The 21584-nt window shown below is 44.2% G+C and overlaps 2 protein-coding genes across 11 annotated transcripts in view; one reads left to right on the plus strand and one right to left on the minus strand.

Moving 5' to 3' along the window:
• LOC100680254 overlaps nt 1–19730 on the minus strand; it is a 39287-nt gene extending 19557 nt beyond the window's left edge. The window contains exons 1-7 of one of the 7 annotated variants that reach the window (XM_016986683.2): nt 19481–19676; nt 16543–16630; nt 10153–10449; nt 8498–9331; nt 7572–7878; nt 6951–7182; nt 5690–6106 (exon numbers count right to left, since the gene is read on the minus strand). In XM_016986683.2, coding sequence (XP_016842172.1) covers nt 5690–6014 — 325 coding nt within the window. In that variant the 5' untranslated portion in view covers nt 6015–6106; nt 6951–7182; nt 7572–7878; ... (2 more) ...; nt 16543–16630; nt 19481–19676. Of the gene's footprint in view, nt 1–4671; nt 4898–5689; nt 6107–6950; nt 7183–7571; nt 9332–10152; nt 10450–14265; nt 14542–16542; nt 16631–19337 lie in introns of those variants that run through there. The other 6 variants (XM_016986681.3, XM_032595834.1, XM_031924732.2 and 3 more) reach the window with 6 other exon arrangements.
• Nucleotides 1–21584, plus strand: part of LOC100116943 (tyrosine-protein kinase transmembrane receptor Ror) — a 324541-nt gene that overhangs the window by 125482 nt on the left and 177475 nt on the right. The window contains exon 1 of one of the 4 annotated variants that reach the window (XM_032595831.1): nt 15111–15229. The exons of the other annotated variants lie outside the window; for them this stretch is intronic. The gene's annotated coding sequence lies outside the window, so the exon portion shown is untranslated. Of the gene's footprint in view, nt 1–15110; nt 15230–21584 lie in introns of those variants that run through there. 4 annotated transcript variants of the gene reach the window in all.

Below are 21584 nucleotides of genomic sequence, written 5' to 3' on the forward strand. Positions count from 1 at the left end.
TCGAAGGTCTCTTATGATTTACGAGAAAGCACCGTTCCTTTGAGGCCTGATGTATACTCGATGATAAAAATGCTGAACAATGTTTGGAAAAGCTTCGCGAAACATTGGGTTTCAAGTTATAAAGCTTCTGTGTATCGGCTATCATGATTGAAGGTCAAGAATTAATCGAATTACCAGATCGATGCGGATTACTGTTAGACAATGCTTGGAGCGAACTTTTATTTTTAGTGGTTGACGCATTAGTCACTCGAGTTTTATTCGATGAAACTTTGATTCATTTTATTGACAAAATAGCAATGTCACCGGTGTAGCGCACATTCAATCGATGTTAAGCCGAATCTATTAAAAAACGCATATCGGCTATCGAAAATGGCGCCCACTGTGTGTGTAGAAACAGGTTTCGTAAATAATCGTTGAACGATATACTCAGCAGCATTAATCGCTCAGACCGATCAATCCCACGCGCGCAGACCCGATTGAACGGCCATAAAACAACAGTTAACGCGTCGATGTAATCGTCGGGCCATTGTTCATCGATACCGTCTATATAGGTAAGGAAGTCTCGAGCAGAGGAGGCATGTCCAGCAACAGACGGCGGCCACCACGCCGGTATCTATATAGTTCACGACTGCCGCGCAGAACCGTAAATCTCGGGGCCAGTGATACGGCGCTATATCACGTCTGACACAGGCGTGCGCTCGTCGAAGAAAGTTCGGCCTCCGCGGTGCGCCCGCGAAGAAGTAGCGATTGCACCATAGAGAAGCCAGGAAATAAAGTGCAGCCGAATCGACACACTCGCGAGAGAGGGAGAGACGCGAAGATTCATGCTCAAGAGTCGAACGTACGAGTGCTACGGTTGCTGCTGACTCGCTGTTCTTAGATTTGGATTCGGTTGCACATTTACCGACTCGATGCTTCTTTTTTTTTCTTTGGGCCAAGTTGAACTTTGTAGGCGAGATATCAGTGGTGTATTTGTAAAGCTCGCGTTTATTGATATGAAAAACTTCATTAATAAGGAAAATCAATCGTATGGATGGTAGATACATGTGAAAAATGTATATTTGAAAATAAATAATAATTAAATATTGCCAGACATTAAACTTTTTTCGTTTCTTTATGTTCCAGGTGAGTGCTATTAAGTTCCTGCTGCACTTCCTTAATGTAAGTTTCAGTATAATGTTTCTTATTCATATTCATTATCATTATTGTAATTATTATTTCACGCGCATTACAATATGATTGAATTCGGAATAGCATTTCTAATCGAGATGAAATTCTTGATGTATGATTCAATCTCAAGTACTGTAGAATCAATATCACTTCCGTTTCACTACCGTGAATAAAACTGTACAATGATATCAATTCAATCGCACCGTGTACATAAGGATCGACTCATTTGTTTACTATTTGAAAATACCCGACTCTATGCATCTCGCTCTCGGTGCTTTTATAATACTTCATACAGAAACTCGTTATACTTCCTCAATACATCAACATGAAACCTCAATAGCTACACCCTTCAAAGATCAAAAAAACCACAAATGACTTCTGTCATTCCAAGCGACTCTAATGACACTCGTAATTCGTTTAATTCGCGCATTCACGTCTGATTCCACGCACTTGCAGCCATGTACATTCGCGAACTCACAAAAGCGCGGCGCTAAATAACGCGGCTGTCATTAAATGAATTTTTCGAGAGAGCAGGGGCGCGAAGAGAGAGGGAGAGAGAGAGGGACAGAGAGAGAGAGGGAGAGAGAGAGAGAGAGAGAGAGAGAGAGAGAGAGAGAGAGAGAGAGAGAGAGAGAGAGAGAGAACGACAGCGGCAAGCAGGGAAGAAACGCTCGGGTCGCGCTAATTGCCAGGAGAAGCTTCCCCCTCGGCTGCCACACAAACTGCCTGAGTGTACGCCTGTATGTAGGTAAACCGTCAACCCTCGTGTGGCGGCATTCGAAACGACGAGGAGAATCGGACATGTGCAGTCGTTCATGTAAAGTTCCCTACCCTCTCTCCTCTCGCTCTCCGAACTTTTTTTATCTCGCTTTGAGTCTGTCTCTCTGTTTGGCTCTTTTGCTGGTTCGAGCTTTTTTCTTTTTTGGAAAGGTCTTTGAACGTTTTATGGCCAGCGAATAGGTATGCAGAGATATTGACGGTGATAACGGTAGAATAATGAATTGTTTAGGCATCAAAGCGGAATATGAACGCGTGTTTTTTTTACCATTTGAGGTTCCATCATTTTTCATCTTCTTTTATTACTTTACCACCATTCTATTACTAGTACAACTGAAACTATTCTATTCATAAAAAGAGCAAATTTTCTTTCAAAACGCAAAAATGAGAATTTACTTTTGACGATTCTACTTTACTTTTTTATCGACAGTTTTTTCGCTTTTTATTTTTCTCTAATCCCTCAAATGATCAAGCAACTTCAATCAGGGTTGTAGAGTACGTGTATATTACATCGCTCGAGAAACTTAAAAGCAATCTAAAATATAATCTTTTAAATTTTGATATCATAGAAAACGTGTTAATATTTTGCTAATTTAAGAAACATTCGTGCTGCGACTTTCTTAACCTTAAACTAATTTCTCGAGGTGGCGCAGTTGCAAAAAAATTAAAAGTATTTTTCTACTCGGATTCTTCCCAACGAGGCGCGAGAAGAATGAGAAAGATGCTTTAGAAACTCGCTGGAGTGAGGAGGTATGCGAATAATTCAATCGGAATTAAAAATTGATTCTCGAGCAATTTTAACAATGATGAAAACTTAGTGTTGGATCCTCCTCTTGCTGATCTGCCCAAAGAGAACTTCGAACTTAGAGCTGCTTACCAAGTTTCGGGTGGGGATCTGCTGTCATAGAGAATATTAATGTTTCGTCGAGTACTTTTACAGTACTTTTACAACTATTGTTATCCTGACGATTGTCCTATTAAAGTTTCACATACCTTTCGCAAATGTAAATTCCACAAAAAAACTCTGTGCGAGCTAGATAAATCATTCGCAGATTATTATAAGTTATATTATTATTATCAGAAGAGTATTCCAAAACCGTAATTAATGAAATTCGTCGAAGAAACTCGCTCGCCAAGAAGATGGCCAGGCCTCGTGCAAACGAAGATAAATGATATCCCCGCGTCTGTGACGAATTCTCTTTATAATCACCCATTATACGCGAAGACTTCCGCGCCTCGGCGCCGAGTATTCCGATAATGCCAGGAAGTTGGCAGAGCCAAGATCCCGCGTTACCGGAGACGATGGGAAGGAGGCTCGAGACTCTAACGTCTTAACTTGTGGTGTTCGTGGCGGAGGCATTCATTAGCTGTGAAATAATTTACAAACACAACATAGGCGCGCGCGTGCGCACCCTATTTCTTCGTGGTTTGACGGAAGTGAAAATTGGAGTGCCGTTAGGCACTTCGTTAACGGCAGAGTTTCAGTTTTTGGTGCGTTTTGTGTAATTATACTTGCGCCAAATTACGCCTGATAGTGGATTATTCGGATATAATCCATCAAATAAAAATCCATGTCGAACTCGGTTTGTGCTACACCCAACTAAATCATCTAGAGATGGTAAATACGGTTACACTTCATCACTTCATAACGCGGAAAACATACGAATTATTATTGTACGAGAAGCTAAAACACTCAAGCATTCGACACGTAAATTAAATCCTCATGCGTTTGAAAACATCCTAAATTTTGCTGGATGAAAGATTCATTAGCCGCTAAATAATTCACAAACAAAATGCTTCCCCCCCCCCCGTGTTACGGAAATAAAATTGGCCCGCGCGCCGCGTACTTTGTCGGAACCTCAGACACATTTCTCCCTAAATAGAGGTTTCCGCCCTTTCGGTTTGTTTGTAAAAAATGTAGCTCGCGTTAAAACTGTTATCACAGATGCCCGGCTCTTTAAGTTCCTTGTTGGTAATTCTATCTGACAGGTTTAATTTACTTAAAATTCATGTCTACCGCTAAGATTACTCTGTGTTATCGAAAAATTACGAACACTGCAAGGCTTTGTGCATAAGATGACGTGTCATTTATGCATTCTGGAAAGACATTGTGCAGTATCTATAATTAGGTTAGTAACTAGGAAACATAAACGAAATACCCACACTCGCTGCTACTACTACCACAAAACATTTATGACGCTATATACATCTGGGTGTTAGTATTTTCGTACAACTCGCGCCATCTACGCGAATCTCTCGGCAATAAGCCCAATGGATATTATTTGTGGAAATATTGCACGGCATCTACAGATTCGTAATTGTTTTTGATTGTATGAATAATTATTAGGTGCACAGATAATTCATCGGAAAATGCAGTCACTTTTGAGCTGTTCAAAAACTTATAATACTCTCATTCAATGAATTTTCATGAATCTCGTTCTGTTTATAAATACCAGAAAAGTATGTCAAATTTCCTCAAAAAAAATCTCGTTTACATTCTAAAATGAACTCTTATATAACGGAGAATTTACACAATGCTTTGTATTACCGATATGAGATTTAAAAAAATAGTAAACACGGTACAATTTCTAGTATATACGTTCACATAATATCCAATTTGCTTAGTCGCGAAGAAACATATTAATATTGCTAATTTATTATCTTACAACTTCAAATCGCAATGCACCATGCTAACTTCACAATCACACTACCACAATTACGTACAATCTAGAGCATAAGAGTCGAGGTACGGCTGCATCATGTTGAACATTTAGCCCTCCAACCGCGAACATCTCGCGGTAATGCAGACTCGGCAAATACGAACTTTCTCCAAAACTTGCCTCAAAGCACAGGGAACGTTCTCGAACGCACAAAGCACAATTTTTAAGAAGCACAGATGCAAATCACAATGTGTACAGTCTGAGGCGCTCATAGATCAGCAGCGAGTTTCCGACTGGACAAGAGACGACGACGACGCGGGCGACACGCGACGCGGCGCGGCGCTGGTCAGCCATCGAAAATAGGTCCAGGCTGCTCTCTCTCTCTCTCTCTCTCTTTCTCTCTCTCTCTCTCTCTCTCTCTCTTTCTCTCTCTCTCTCTCTCTCTCTGTCTCTCTCTCTCTCTATCTCTCTCTTGCGGCACGCGCGAGTCCAGAGCGCGTATGCTATTTGTGGGCCACTATACGAGAAAGAGAGAAAGAGAGAGAACACAAGCGAACGAGTTACCGACATACATGCTCGCGGAGAGCTGTAAGTGTTTGCACGTGAGCACGAGGAGTGGGCTCGCGAGAGAATTTTACTCGAATTTTCCGCAATTTGCGCGACGTCGAAGTGGGCTATGATGGTACGGAGGAATGCGAACGAGGTGAAGAGGAGTAGGTGGAAGAAAACATTTCATTAGAACGCTATACGAAAATACTGAGCTCGCAACGATTCGGAAAACTGGCTATTATTTGTATCGCTAAATCGGCATTATGCGAAGGAAAGTTTTGGTAACAGGAAATGCCAGTGTTTGGAAATACTTCAATGAGGAATAACAAAAGCATAACTTAACGTACAACAATATTAAAGAAATTAAAGAAACAAGTCGTCCGAGCAGATACGGGAACTCCAGTCTCGTTTGCAGATAGCTTAACGCACTGATTCGCTTTTGGCATCAGCCGGATAATTATAAATCGAATTACAACTAAAGCAAACAGGGGGCAGTGATACAGCTATATGCACCTACAAGATATAAACTTTACCTTGCTCGACTTCCGCGTTGATGTGAATGGTCCTGAGCCTGAGCTCCTCGTTCTCGTAGATCATGCCCCTGGAGGACTTCCGGTCGAGCTTGCGATTGGGCTTGATGCTGATGTCGCGGCGCCTGGCGCGCAGCATGCCGGCCCCGCCGCCGGCCATACCCACACCCGCGCCGGCTATCATCTTGATGAGCTCGTAGCAGGCGTCTAGCCGCGGAAGATCAGCCAGCTGTTTCTGCCCGGCGAAGCTCAAGCCTTCGGCCTCGAAGCAGCCGCTGGACTTTCTTCCCTGACGCAGCTCCTTGAGCTCGCGCCGCTTCGTTCGCATGCACACTGACGCGACCGACTCTGCTCTCCGCCGATGACTCTGGCTGCTGCTTCTGCTTCTGCCCACGTGGCCAGGCTCCTTTGAACTTTTTCCTGAGTGGGACACGAGAGTTTTGATTGAATGTCGAGAGATATCGAAGCTTTTTTGCCGCTTGCTCGGATATATTTGCCTGGCCGTGGCTCGAGGAGGTTCGACGCGCGCGCGCATTTATGCAACGGACTTTCGAGTCGAGGTGGATTTTTGATGCTCGAAACTCATCTGGAGACGAACAAAGGGAGCAAGTCGCAGTGACGCTGTAGATTGTGTGGTTCACGTTTGCTTTGTTACAGAACACGACGTGGAAATTTTCGTTCATCATACGATGGATAAAGCTTGGGCATGTCTTTTCGCGGTTTGCATCAGACTCGCTCACTAATTGAAATTTGCAAACTATATAAAGTGAATTTGAATATTTGAAACGTTTCTATAATTGAATCGATGAATTGATAATAGTTCATCAATCTGAAACGTTATCTGCTATTGATTTTAGTTAATAATTCACACATGATTACTTATTTAAAATATTGAGAAGTATAAGCTTAACCCCTGACCAATATGCACCCTGTATCACAACTTGAAAACAGAATACTAATTATAAGAGCATTTCACCCACAGCAGTAACCTACTAATTCCTAACGACGTCTATCGTCCTTCCCCCGCATTAAAAGCCCATCACCGTTGAATACAGAGAAAAAAAAATTAGAAAAAAGTGCCACCAGTACAAATCGATCGAGTCAATCAATCAACCTAGCCTCCATCTATACAAGACGTATATACAAAGCAACGCAACGCGAGATCCCGTGTCAGTCGGTATTTTTTTGACAAACGACCCGCGAGTCCACGCGACAGCCAAACACAGCCGAAAAAAGAAGTGAAAGAAGAACTCGCTGCTCTTACCGGCGAGGTTCGATCTACGCCCACCACGACACAGGCGGCAACGTCTCCTGCGACTCTCTCTCTCTCTCTCTCTCTCTCTCTCTCTCTCTCTCTCTTCTCGTGTCTGTCTCGAGGTGCGGTTATTAGCGTCGCCGATCCTTAATATCGTCGTGAGCTGCTGCTGCACGCCAATTAGCGCGAGCCTCGCGCTCCGGATCCTCGAGAATTGATGGCGCACCGCCGCTGCCGGATGCTGTATTGCCCCGGAAACAGAAAACAAGAAGGAAGGTGTAGCGACGCCGTTGCGACGGAAGATTTTCTACTCTATCAATTCGAGAGCTCGGCAACTATCAATGAGATTTTTATTGCAGAGACTCTTACTGTACGAACACTGCAATGGATTCTGAAACTATTATTTTGCATCGTCGTGTTCTTACAAGAATATTCGTTTGTTCAGAATAATAATGTACAATTTACTGACGCCCGTTACTGCGGTATAAAATGAAATATCATAATGATCATTCACGATCTGATGGAGAAGTTATTGAAATAGTGTAGTTGCCATAACGTCATTATTATTCTCTCTCGCAACACAAGCAAGCGCAAACATACGCATAATGTACAATACATCGATCGACTTACGCTCTAGCGCTTTCCAATGAAACGTTTCCGGCATCAGCATCAACTTAGTCTCCCATTCCCTGTCGTCCCTGATATCCTCGGCTGGGTTCTGTCGCGCTTCACTCGTGCCTTTATGTCGTAATGCATGGCCCTCGGTGAGTGGCCGCGAATAATGCTTCGCATCCTCGCTCACTCCGGTATTTTACACGCGCATGTGTTACAATTGTTTAGTTCGCAAACGACTCCTCGACTTTTGTTTACAGTTGTTCTCTTCGTCTCTTTTCGAGTAGACTCTTCGTGGTATTGCGACTCGCTTTGCTTGTTATTCCTAAAAGAGAAGTTATTCATTTTAATTTAATTCGTTTATCTGATATCTCACAAAGATTACTATATTGTGTGCTACTACATAAATGCATTCTTTTTGTTGATAAATTCATTTTCATAAATAATAAACGTATACAATCTCCGCATTAGAGTGCAATCATTCTAAATTCATGTTCATTCGTCGTACAAATTGATATTGTATTAACATGAATACACCGCTCTTGAAAATCGAAATCTCATTCAGCCAACCGTGAGTAGACCAGACTGCCTGCGCATAAAAGTACCGCAACCCGCAACATCCCGTCAAACTTCTTCATCATTCGCGCAAACATGTTTAACATAATGAGCTACTCCTCTCCCTCCCATTCATATTCCCTCGGCTAAACAAAAACTCATCGAATTCCCATTTCCCTGCCGCAAGAACAAATCCATTACGCCTCGGCACCGCGCCGGGATGATTACTCAAAGTTCTGCGCCCAAGCCTCACGTATATACATATATGTAACAAGGCGCGCGCGCGCGGCTAGACCGACTTTATGACTGACAACGAGCCTGAACTTTCGTTATTTTCAATATACTCGCTTCAGCGCGAGGCTGCATCAGTGTTTCAGCTATACGTATACCTCGTATTTTTCCGCTCGAGTTCGCTCCTGCACTTTTGATAGAGAACCGCGACGGAGAGCCCCCTTGAGAGTCTGCGTGCAGATGAATCTCGTTGGCTCCTATCAATTCCTCCTTGTTTTCCCGTGTCCGTCTGCGCGCTTTTTGACTCTTGTTATTCTCTCGCTGGAATGAATCTTTTCCCGATGCTCGCTGTATTTGCACAGTGTCGCATTTGAATTTCTCGCTCTCGCCCAGAGTTGTTTACAATTTGCACCGTTAGAATGCTTGCGGTATTCTTCGCTTCTGTATTGTTTTTCTCGGTATTGCGAACCGCTCGTCGAGGGGAGCGGAAAAATTCATCAGAACGTCTCGCCTTTAATAAAGGTTTTCGTGCAGTTTTAACAGGCAATATCAGAGACGCATTTATTGTAACTACCATCAGTCTACAACGTAGTATAATGTACAATTCAGTCCTTTCCAATAACGCCGCAATTTTACAATTCGCAAGCATTACAGTTATCGCGTCCAGAGTTGACTTTCGACGAAAGAAAATTCATTCGAACGCGAGTGCGGAAGTATTGACAATTTTCGCGGCAGAGCTCAAACAACGCAGCGCTCCTCTGAAATCCATTTAGCCTCGGCGCAGCAGTTCTTCGATATAGGTGCTGCTCCTCGGTATCTTTGGTGATTTATCAAGTTGCACAGCAGAGGCTCTCGCAAGTTTTCGTGAGCAGCGGAGAATTCCCCCGTGGAGAATCTGTCGTTTTTCTCTCTTTTTCTCGACGTGGCGTTGCTTTCCTTTTTCGCCGGCTGTATTGAGTCTGGGTCGAGGCTGCTGCTGATGCCGCTATCTTCTGAAAATAAATAAAAAGAAAGGCGGAGCTTTAGTCGAGGATCGTTTCATGATTTTTTTCTGGTGCGGAGGCGGCGAGAGAGGGAGAGGGAGAGGGAGAAAGATGCGCTGATCGCGTCAGCTATACGGGAAGATAAATGCTGCTGTTTGTTGATGTTTGCTCGCGGCTGAGAGAAACTGCATGTTCCTTCTTTGTTGTTTATACGGGGTTTGACACAGCGTATGGCGCGCGACGGAGCAGAGGTATTGAAAAATTTATCGTGGCCGTTTGCTGTGGCGATGTCTAAATAGTTTCTAAAAACAGATCTGTATGTTTATGCGCGACTCAGTTTGATAATTTAATTTATGGAAAATAGTTACGTAACTCCATCAGTATTTTCATTCAAATAATTCTTGTATCCCGCCATTGATTTTTTGAAGCTTCGATAAACTACTTTTATTCTATTATTTTTAAAATTCAAGGCTTCCAGATTCGTAGAAAAGATTTTAGTTATCCATGAAAAAATAATAATAACACTGCGGCACGACAAACAAAAATTGTAATGTCGACGAGACAGCCTCATCTCTCCGAAATCCATCAGCAACATTTACCTTCCATTTGCCGTTCGTCGCGCAGCAGCACTGCAGCAAGTTTGTAATCTCGCTCATATTTATATAAAACTCGACACACAGAGCAGCTTTCAAACTGCTCGCGCAGTACCGCAACGAAGAAGACTCCGGTCTATTTGGCTACGAGCTCTCCCTCCTTCCTCCTCCTCCTCTCGGCCGCCCCTCCGATATAACGAAAAAATATTTATAACGCGGGAAAAGCGTAATATAAACCTGCTCCTCCGCTCTGTACTGCGATGCACTGCGTCTGCTCTCTGGCAGCTTGGCTCAAACGCTCTTTGTGGAAAGACTTGGCGAGCGATACGTTGCCTGGATGTATATGCGCTGCTCTGTATACAGGCGAACGAGCAAAAGTTCGCTTTTGGAGAAGGAGCTGGTCGACGACCAAGACGAGATCCTTTGACGTGTATGCTGCGCTGCTCAGACGACGAATGCGATTCGTAATCGCACGGGGTATTACGTTCCTGCCTTGGCGAGTGTTTCTGTGTATGTGTGTGTACGTCTCGAACCCTGAAAAAATAATAGCGTGTTTCAGTGCTTTGCCTTTATTTAAGTCTTCCTCGTGTGAGGAATATTCATGTTTGATTTTGATTTTCAAATAAAGCTTTCGTTTTCTATATCACAAAACATAGTATCAATCGGTGTATCTTTATATTCAAGAGTAGATTTGCCATTACTACAAGGACGCTTGTACGAAAACAAATTTATAAATTAACCATACCGAACACGTGGCTATATAAGCAATTCAAAAATCCCGGAACCCTACGCCGTCAGTCGCGCAAACTTAATTTCCATTCATCCATCGCATCTGCCGACTGACTTCCTTAGCATAAATCCAGTTCTCCAAAGGCTGAGCCCGCGAGCATATCGCCAACTTGAAACGGCGCAACGTCGCTTAAATTCCCTTGTACCTATAACCGAGGCGCTTGGAGAGCGAGTCTCGCTTTGGGACTCTTGAGGCGCGCAACTCTCGGACTGCGAAATCCTTATTAAAGCGCGCTTTGGGAAAAGAGCTTACGCTCGTTCGCGATCCCTGATTTGTTAAATTTTGTTAGCGAGTGGCTCATGACGATGTATAATAATTTAATCTTGTAAAAATCTCGTAAATCAAAGCTTGCAGTAGACTAAAAATCGCAGACTAGTTTCCACTTGTTATAGCCAACATAATCGATCGCAACTACCGCTGCGGCACAACTTTATAGAAAACATCCACTATTAATCTTGATGAGCGATCAATTATCGGGATACGCGGCTCTGCTGCAATGGAAACATTCAGCTCGAATTCCGCATCGACGAGAGTCGCGGGTGAAAAAAACCAAAACGCCCGCAAAGACCCAACAACATCGAACTTTTTCAATAGACGCGGGAACCAAACTTTCTCGACTACCGTATATATATATCCTGTACGTACTCCGATAATCAAGCTCACCGCAGTGTCACGAATTTGAAAAATGCCTTCCGCGACGACGCTTCGTTAGAACACCATCTATATTTGCATGGCGTTTATCATCGGAAGTCCTCGAGAGCCGTCTTAAAGATATGCAGTCGTTGCGCGACGGATAAAAAGTGTTTGAGTCGCGCGTGTAAATCGACGTTCTTGCTAGTGTTAATTGAATTTTTCGCAACGACTCTCGGAAAGTTTTCGGTTCGAGTGGCCCGCCGCGGGGGTAAACAATTAACGCTGATAAGGCCGAGGCACAAGGACGAAATTCAGCGTGATTTAAGCGCGGATTTTAATTCATGCAGTCGCACGCAGCAGCAGCGCACGGAGGACTTTTGTTTGTGCGAATGTTGAGCGAGCGGATTTATGAATTTGCCCTGAACTTATGCGCTTCGGCTCGTTTAAGCGAGGATCGTAGATCATTTTTAAGGGCGTACATTATGCGCATCGAAAAAGTCGTAAAATGTTTAACGAAGTTTCCAAGAGGATAAACATATGCTAATTTATGAGAATTAAATTTTGTTGTTTTGACACTTTTCCACGAATTTCCCGATAACAAAACACGCGGATAAGCAAACCGACTGAACACGGCATTCCGAAAAAAAGGTCTATACCTACGGTGTCTTCGACAAGCTTTAAATTACAAATGACAAAAGAGATTCGCATGACGTATCAGTCGATATTTAAATTTAGTTTCTCTTTCTCTCTCTCCCTTCGAAAGCTGGGACGCCGCTGGTGCGAGCGGGATTAAAGGGGGCGACGGCCCGCGAGAGCGAGGAAATATTTCGTGCCCATCAGCTCTCCCTCTCTCTCTCTCGCTCGCTTCTAGGCGTCGAATATTCGTTTTTCGTGTGCGCGACGCGGCCGTAAATCTGAATTTAATTGAGAAGCAATTGCGCAATTTCCGAGAATCCGTGATATCTGGAACGATTTCATAAAATAGAGGCCTGGATTCTCGGCCTCTCTCGCGGTCGTCGTGTGTACATACTGCAGCATAGCGCAGCCTATAAGATTTCCTTCCACGGAAATGTAAATTATTGTTTACCGCTGGCTCTCGGGAATTAATAGCTCCCGTGACTTTTTAACGCTCAAAATAAACGGGCGCCTGCGATCAACTGCGCGAATTCATGCAGCGTCGCGAGAAATGCTTTAACTGCCCTCTCGTTAATTTCGTTTAATTTACGCCGATCGACAGTAGCGATACTGATTTAGCGAATAAGTTTTCTCCGCTATTGTCTTCGATAAATTGCGACGAGGATGAAAAAGGCCGATTTCACAGATTTTATACAGACACACAAACACGATCAATATTTCGAGTGAGATAAATAAACAACGCGGCGAGATGTTTACCATCAATGCTAATGCGCGTTGTCAGCCTCGTTTGAAAAATCAATATGTATATTCGTAACGAAAGCGTCTGGCTTTATTAAGGGCAACGCGTATTTCAGCGCGGCGGTGCAAGATCGCTTCATTGTTTTCCTCTTCTCCCTCCGAAGAAAAACATAAATAGCGCTTTATTTTGCTCGGAATACTCCGTGCTGCGTGAAATAAACACTTTTACTTGCGAAACGTGCTCCCACCTTCGTAAAAGCGGGCAATATATTTCGGAACCGTATAAACTTTATTTCGAATTGGTTGTATGGGGTCGAACCCTCTCTGCGAAAATGAAGTGTGCTTTCACCTTGTAGTGAAGATATTGTGCGGGCTTTCGAATAGAATCGACTGCTTATACGGGAGTTACTGTTATTGCGACTGGTAGGTTTTTTTTTAATTTTTTCCTGCATTACTGCGTTTGTTTTTGTAATGTCAGTATTTTGTTAATCCATATTGTTCGTAAACAATCGCCATCATTTGCGTATACCCAGATGCTATTAATACTGCACATACGAGTCCTATTCTACTTTCCAGCTTGAATGCAAAACCAGCGCGTTTCGCATTATCGTGCCTTTATACCCACATATTCTGAAAGCTACTTCGTTTCTCAGAATCGGAAGACACTTATATGGAAACGCGTTCTCCGATTCACCGAGTGAAACCGTAATAAAACGCGTGCGCTACTACCCGGAGTGCGAACCGGGAGACCTTAGCACTAGCCCTAAGCATCGGACCATAAAATTTTAATGATTCAGTGGCTCGCGATCGATCTCGCGGTGGCGCGCGCCATCAATACGTGCACCGCACTCAAGCTGGACGCTAACCAGAGAAGCTCAGGGAATATTCAGTGAATCGGATCCGCACAGCGATTCGATGCGCCGGGGGAAGTTAAATTGAAAATAGCGCCGGGCGAAGTTTACCTCGCGATTTGGAAAATAAATCGGACCTCTGCGGAAGGAAGTTATACCAGTTGGTAATATTGCAGCTCTGATTGTTTACACGCGGATTCAGGGGTCAATAAGCCAAGCTATGAGTAATCGCGTGCGGTTGTGCGTATGAACTGAATATCACGTGAAATTCTGCGTCTGTTTGGGCGACGAAGAATATTTCCGTCTCGGAAGCTTTCGATCGCATTCTATCGACCCTCATGAATGAAAATGTTTTTGTCGGAAGAAGTGCCAAAATCGATCGATGATTTCATCGAGTGCATTTATTTTAGTCCCGATGTTTACGCACTCCAAATTTATCGAACTCTTCGCAGATTCAAATGATTTCATGGCCGAACAGCGAACAAAGTAATTACCAATCGGTTACAATCTCCAGGGAAACTGATCAAAGTGAAAAACTCGACTACTACCTTAATCCAATAGCCCTTTCTCTCTCTCTCTCTCTCTCTCTCTCTCTCTCTCTCTCTCTCTCTCTCTCTCTCTCTCTCTCTCCCATCGGGTGACTTCAAAAGATCCGCGGATAAGCCCTGCGGATTCTTTGCTATCGCTTCCACGCACTCGCACCTCATCAATCCCTCGTCAATCCTACTGCAGGCCAATCTCAGCCTCCGCGGCGCCAACACGACGCACGACATCGGCTTCGACACTCGCGCAAAATAACTCGGGCGGCGACGGGGAAACACGAGGTGCATCTCGCTACACTGCACGCGTCTATAGGTACAGTCAAACAAGCGCTGTTGCAGGTGTCACGTTTTCGAGATCCGATAGAAACACGAGACGCGCGAACGTGACCGGCCGGCGCCCTCGGCGCAGCTTCTATAGTCCAACTAATTTCGGAACAAACATTACTCCGGCGTCGCAGCTTAATGACTCACGCGCGTTAGAGAGAGAGGGACGAGAGAAGAGCGAAAGTTCTCTCCGTCGTCGACGTCGCGTCCTGCGCGGCTCTGCCAAGTTTGCGCGCCGACGTGTCTGCACTAGCGCACTCTTGGATCTTTTCTGGCCGCGGAGGCGAACTGCGTCGTGTCTTTTGCTCGCTGGAGAAAGTTGTTGCTAAGGGCGAGCCAGAGACGCAGACTAATCAAGGATTTTCTAAACGACGATGACTCGCATGGTAGAGTCGAGTACGAATGTATTAAACCGAAGTCCCTTGATACACAACACAATAACTATATGTAGCGTAGGCACGTGTCTATCTGATTGGCATCAGCATGCTGGCTATATGTGGTCATTTGAAAGTCGGCAGGGACGACGGCAGGACGTAAACACACCGTAACTTGTAGTACCCACGGTTTTCTCAATAGCTCTCTGCTTTTCTACTCCAGTAATCATTCTGATAATCATTCGCGATTCTCCTTTTGAATTCACGCTAATGTCTCGATTCTGATTTCAGGTAAGCGTTCAATTCAGTACAGAGTCCAGCATACACACAATACACTTCGACACAAGTCCAAATCGATCACACCACAAATCCACTGCACAGTACAGCAGCAGCCTTACGCACATAGAGCGACCGCTCCAAAGTCTGGTAAGTCTGAACTCGCGACTTCGCGGGAATATATACTGCAGTATAGCAAGACAGGTGCCGGGGGGGAAGCTAATTGAATCCTTAGCCCGAAAGATTCGGGCTCGCGCGTTAATTGCGACGTCAAGTTCCCCCCTCCGCAAGTGTCTGAGTTTCGGGGGGTTCGCCGCGCTGATCCGGGCTTAGAATCTTAAGTGCCCGGCGAGCGAAACTCGTACGCAATCGCAGAGGCTCGATTCCCATCCGGCTATTGCGCGGGCGCGCGCAACAATAACGTATCATTAACCGAAGCCGCGTCGATTGAATTTTCCCGGCGCAGAATGTCTCGTGATTAGGCTGTGGCTACGCTCTGACCGGAGCTCGGTCCAAAGTTTCCCAGAGAGGGAGAGGGAGTTGCGGAGTAGGTATTTGCATATAGATGGCCGGACACGCTCGGTTTTAATAAAGCGCCTTTGAACAAGGCGCCGCGCGTACAGCTTCAGCCGCGGCTGACTATGTATGCATGGGACTTGAACTTTTGCCGGAATTGAATCGGTTGAATCTGGATAATAGATTTTTTTCAACAGACTTCGGAGCTGCGACTGGTTAGTTAAAGTTCGGGCGAGAAGTTTTAATGGATTTTTATTGACGAACTCGCTCTATTACATCATGTATGTTATAGCGGCGCAGCCTGATAAAATTTCAAATTTTCCATTGTAAGATACGAAGGCACGCTCGACTATTTTTAAACTCTCGCGCCCAGACTCTCCGGAACGCTAGCGCGCGCGAAAAAGCCAACGAAAGCCGCCGCGCTCGATAAGATTTAGGCTTCGGAGCCACTCGAAGGAAAAAAATTGGTTTTAAGAGCGAGGCGCTGATTTACAAACGATTCCCCCTTCGGGCCGAGATCTTTGTTTTCTCTCGCACGAGGCGTCACAAGTATAGCGCATCATTGGCTCTGCTACAGCGTTGTAACGCTTCTCGCGTATATATATTTGTGGCGTGCCGTGAAATTTTGATGCCCTCGTGTCAAGAAGCTGCGTCGCTTCGATTGTAAAAATAACGCCGCCGATGTCGGAATGCTCAAAAAAGCGCGGTTTTATTGTATAAACAGATCCCTGTCACGAGCGTTGTTTGACTTTCGTTCGCAGCTTCTTTTCTCTCTTTCTTTTTTTCCGCTGTTCTTTTGTATACGCGCTTCCCTTTCTGTGCCGCGCGCGGTATTTTTTTCGCTTCGAGAAATTGCTAGTTGGCGGAAAACAAACGATGGGCGGGACCTTGGGCGAGACTTTTTTTTACAGCGAGAATTTCGTTGATCTATAATGGAGACTAATTACCTCGGCGTTGGATCTCATTTGTTCCACTGTCCGTCGCTCGTTTATGAGTCGTCTGGGTCGGCGGCGCTGATCGTTATGTTTGTTGTGACTTGGAGAAAAATGACAATGATAGTTTAGTGAGGCGAGAGTGTATAGAACACTCCGAAATCGAAATCACCTCGCGATGCTTGATAGAGCGTGATTTTTTATTTCGTTGATTGTTAATTAACATCAGTGCTATTTTGAAAGTAATAAATATCGCGAGACTGTTAATTAATCGGAGGCATGTTTTCTTAAAAATTGCATATAGACATCGGTACACGTTACACTTTCCTCTGACATGAAATAACCAGTGTGCTGTGAATTGTAAAAATAGTTGTATTTTCGAATATTTCAGCGACATTTAAATAGTGATCGGGTGTTATCCATTATACTACATTTCGTTTATTTTAGCAGGTACAAAACGCACCAATAATAATTTCTCGAAAGTAAAACTTTTAACGACAGCCAACACCTCGGAAAGTTTGCATTCAAAGCCGGCTCACTCACATTGCTCCGTTAAACATGCAGCTTGTCGAACCGATATTCACGAAACCGTAAATTACTCATTCGCTCGAAATCTCCTCTATACTATCCCAGCCTATACCGGTCCCGTCACCTCGTCAAAACTACTGACGATCAGTCCTGCATGCGCGAAACTCCCTTTTTTCGTTCGTCGAGTCAACGAACCGACGGCACACGATCGACAAACATGAAAAAAATAACCGACCAGTCTTGTATTATCTAAGTAAACAAGCATCCCGCGGGGCGGTTAGATAACGGATAGAATAATTAAACAGCGCGCGGCGACACGCGCTAAATCATCCGGGGGGACGTGGGCGCGCGAGCGTCTCGTTAATCACGCGTTGCACTGCCCGCCACCGCGACGACGTACGTTCGACACAGTTTTCGCTCGGCGTGCGGTGAGTCTACGGCTGTAGGTGTATCGCCGCAACATCTCGCGCGCAGCTGTGCCGATGCGCGACGATAAGGCCTCGTCGTTGGAGAGCAGAGTCGTGAAAGGGGTTGCGGGAAGGTATACGCGCCGCTCGCTGTTGGGGATTCAAGGTTCTTCATTTTGCGAGGTAGATTTATCTGTGACGCGATGGAATTTATGGGCTTCGCGTGGTATCGCCGACTGGAGAAAATTGATATTCTTACGTCGTTGAGAAAATAGAATTTAATGAACACTATGGCTTTAGTGGGAGCAAAAATTAATTTTGACTGCTGATGGATCGGAATCCCAAGTGAACGTGTCTGATAGTTTAATTTTAAATCCGCACACCAATAAAGTTTCGGCTAATTTCGTCTCTTTGGCCCGTCTTATTTTGACTGGCTACGTTGCATTTACAAATATTATCACTGAATTGATATAAATATTTGGGAATGCTTCTTCAATTCGTCCACGAATAATTATAACAGCTTTAAGTATATCCATGTGTGATAAAACTATAAGAGTATTCAGGATTCCATTGCAAGTTCCATTTGAAACTAAGATCGAATATCCGCTTCTCGCTCGGAGAAGACGAACGACACGAATCATCTGTGAATGAACTCTCGTGTGCAGGTGTGGGTTTCGTTTCTGCCACGGGAATGCTCCATCACTTTTCGAGAAACGCCTTTGTGTTTTGTCACACTCGAACTTGGCAACACCCGTGCGTTGACGCCTGATGGCGCGGCGGCACTTTTAATCCCGTAATTAAGACGTCTGCAAGAGAATCTGTCACTTCGGTCGCGTACTTTTGCCGCGACGATCGTCGACGAAGTTCGTTTTTTCGTTGCCTCACCGAATGCTCGGAAATATTTCACCGAGTGGCCCAAAAATCTTTCGGAGAACGCGTGACCGGGAGCCGGCGGTAAAGAAACGACGACGGATCGAAAATCTGCATTCCCCTGTCGTTTATAAATTCACACTTGCTTTTCTTCTTCGTTCGCTGCAGCGTGTGTGTGGCAAGCACGTTTTCTCTCTTTCTTCTCGCACACGAACGCGTAAACCCCGCCAGCGTGGCGCGACGTGAAATCGATTTTTTTTCTATTTATTTTTTCGTTTGTTTCGTCTGTCTTCTTGCATTTCGCCGTTTCGCTGTGCTCGATATTCGTTTCCCCTCTTCTACAGTCATTCTTACACAAGTTTTTAAATTAGTTTGCCATTTATTTTTCGGGAATGGTGTATTTTTAAATACCCGTGCGAGAGGATAAATAAACAAGGAAAAAGTTATGGGTTGTAGAACAGATATTACTCGCGTAACGTGTCGCTTGAAATTGATTTAATGTTAAATAGAAATGTATAGCTTCTAAATCGTTTAATTCATTTGATTTAAAATGCATTTTCCAACGTTTGTTTTAGTTCCTTTTGAAAACTTAACATAATTTTGCTTTTTGACTGCATTAGACAACTATTAGATTTTAAAATGCGTTAAAACTTTGAAAAAACAATTCAATTGAAAAAACCCTCTGCCGTATGGATTCATTACATCAGCCCTTTGGCGGTTTCATATGGTTTTTCTTTTTTTGAAACAAGAAATGGCAGGTTAAAATGTTCGACGTGCACAAAGGAAAATCTTTCTTTTTTTTATTCGTTTGATTAAGCACTGACCAATTCTTTTGCGGTAGAAACGTTGATACAAAAAGTTAGAATTTTTCTACGCGATGAATCGACTCATTCTATCCAATTTCACATCGTTGGTTGGCAAATATTATTCTTTTCAAATTCTATTTGGAAAAATTCACAGGTAAAATCAATAGAAAAACGATAGCTTTCTTAACCGTTTGCTCACTGCAATCATCGTCTTGGTGATTTTCATAATAGCTCTATTTATCTAAGTTCCTATACGATTATTTTACAAACTCGTAATCAATCACTTTGTTGCCTAAATTTTCACAACCTTCGACAATCACTTGTACTACCCGTGCCACGTACCTATATTCACAAATCCGTCTTCGGCAATGCCATACAAGCCTCTGATTACGCGCACTATGACACGTAACACTTACATCAATCTAATTGCACAGAAAAAAAAACACACGCGGCATGCATCAATACGGTTCCACTATGGGTCGCTGCAGCAGCACGCGGTCCGCGGCAGACCGCTCGAGTTCGGCGGCATGACTACCGAGAAGCAGCCGCTACTGCTGCTGCGCCTCGCTCGCGCACGAGAGAGATTACGCTCTCGCTCTTTCCCCCGACCGAGCGAAGTCGCCGCTATCTTACCGATCTAAAATTACCCCAGAGGCGCTGGACACGTGCGGTTCCTCTTGTGCTGCTTCACCGATGCCTCCGCGTCCTCTCCTGTGTGTCGCTCGGCATGTGACCAACAGTCGTCTTCTTTGGCTGGGAACTGGATTTCAATGGTGAACGATGCTAATTGGATTTTTCTACGTGGTGGCTTTGGATGAGTTTGCTCGCGTGGAGGTGTCGTGCATTTTGATGGGTATAAGTATAGAACGTATTTTTCGTGCTCAGTGAAGAGCTTGATTAAAATGTTGAAAAATAGAACAGAAAGTCAATAGCGGGATTCGTTTGAATAATGAATGGTGTTCGCTTTATTTTTGTACGTGAGCTAAACCTTTGTTTACACGAGCGTAAAGAACATCGTTACAATTCGATAAAAAGTTAAAACTAGTCGCGCGAACTAAAAAATCATAGAAGATTCTTGGCTTTGACGCGTCTCGGTATAGCTCTCTGACATGAGAAGCGTCGCTCAGAGTCAGTAGGAGGAAAAGACACGGCGACGTCGAGACTTTCGGAATCTTCGCGAGAGGGAAGATCGACTCTTTCGTCAGAATTCTAGACGAAATTCTCGCTAATTGAGTGAATCGGAAATGTCTCTACTGTCCCATGTTGTCTAGGCTTCTTCTAACTCAGACGCAATAGAAATAAGTTATCGGTTCTCAGCAATTTTAAACGAGATCTCGTTTAAAATTTCGTTTAAAATAAGAGTTATTGATAAGTCGTCGAGCATTACGAATCTTCAAGGCTCGACGTGGGTATCATACCTTGAGACGTCTGACGAGCCCCATACTCTTTCTACTTATTCCTAGCTTCTGCGCTAGCGGCCGCTTTGCGAATAGGATACCAAGCCAACGTAAGCCAGCATCAAAGTGCAATGTTTTTACGCTCCGAAAACCCAGTTATCTTTCCTCGAATATATCGTAAGATCTAATCTACAGGCCTGACAGTCATGTTTGTTTAGATGACATTGGCGCCATCTACTTTGTGGTGTGTGCTGGTATGGTTCTTGTCCAGCTGCCAGCAGTGTGTATTTGCATTCGTTCGCTTGAAACGTCATAGCCTCTGTACAAAGGTCGACAGGTTTAAGTCACCGATTTTCGTTCAAATACTCGTAAACCTCTGCGTAAGTTTAAAATTCGCGAATTTCTTACTGCGACTTTTTGCTAGGTATCGATGAACTGACCTCTCTCATTTGTTAGCAAATTCATAATGACGAAAAAAGGAGCAGAAACACAAGTGAAGTAATTTATCGGTTCTACTCGCTACAAAGCTTCAGTCTCCCATTTTTTTTAAACGCCAGTCATAAAGCTTCCTTCAATGCGCGCAATCAGTGACACATTCGTCCCTCCTCGAACGAAAGAGTAAAAAGCGAAATCCCCTCCGAACAGTGCACTCGACGTACATACAACATACAACATATAACGCAGTAGTACATCTGCACAAAGGAAGGCTCGGACTAGCGTGATATGGAGTGCAGGAGGGGGGCAAAAAGCCGGAAGCTGCGAACTGCTCCCTTCTTAAGTCGAATCGGTGCTTGCGCGCCCGCGCGTCATGCAATCCGCCGGTGACTCACGACTATTTCCGATATATCGGCTTTAGGCTCGCGTGCGGCGATCGAATTTTTGGCATGCGTTATATACACACAGAGCGTATCAGTATTCGTTTTTGTTTGTCTTTTTTTCTTCTTTGGTTTACCAAGGCAGGCGATTAATCGGCGAGGTCTTCGTACAGTGGGATGAATCTGCGGCTGATTGGGTTTATTGTTCTTCGCGGTGCTCGACGTTTATGATGG

The sequence above is a fragment of the Nasonia vitripennis genome, chromosome 1, assembly GCF_009193385.2.
Source record: "Nasonia vitripennis strain AsymCx chromosome 1, Nvit_psr_1.1, whole genome shotgun sequence".
Classification (NCBI taxonomy): Eukaryota; Metazoa; Arthropoda; class Insecta; order Hymenoptera; family Pteromalidae; genus Nasonia; species Nasonia vitripennis.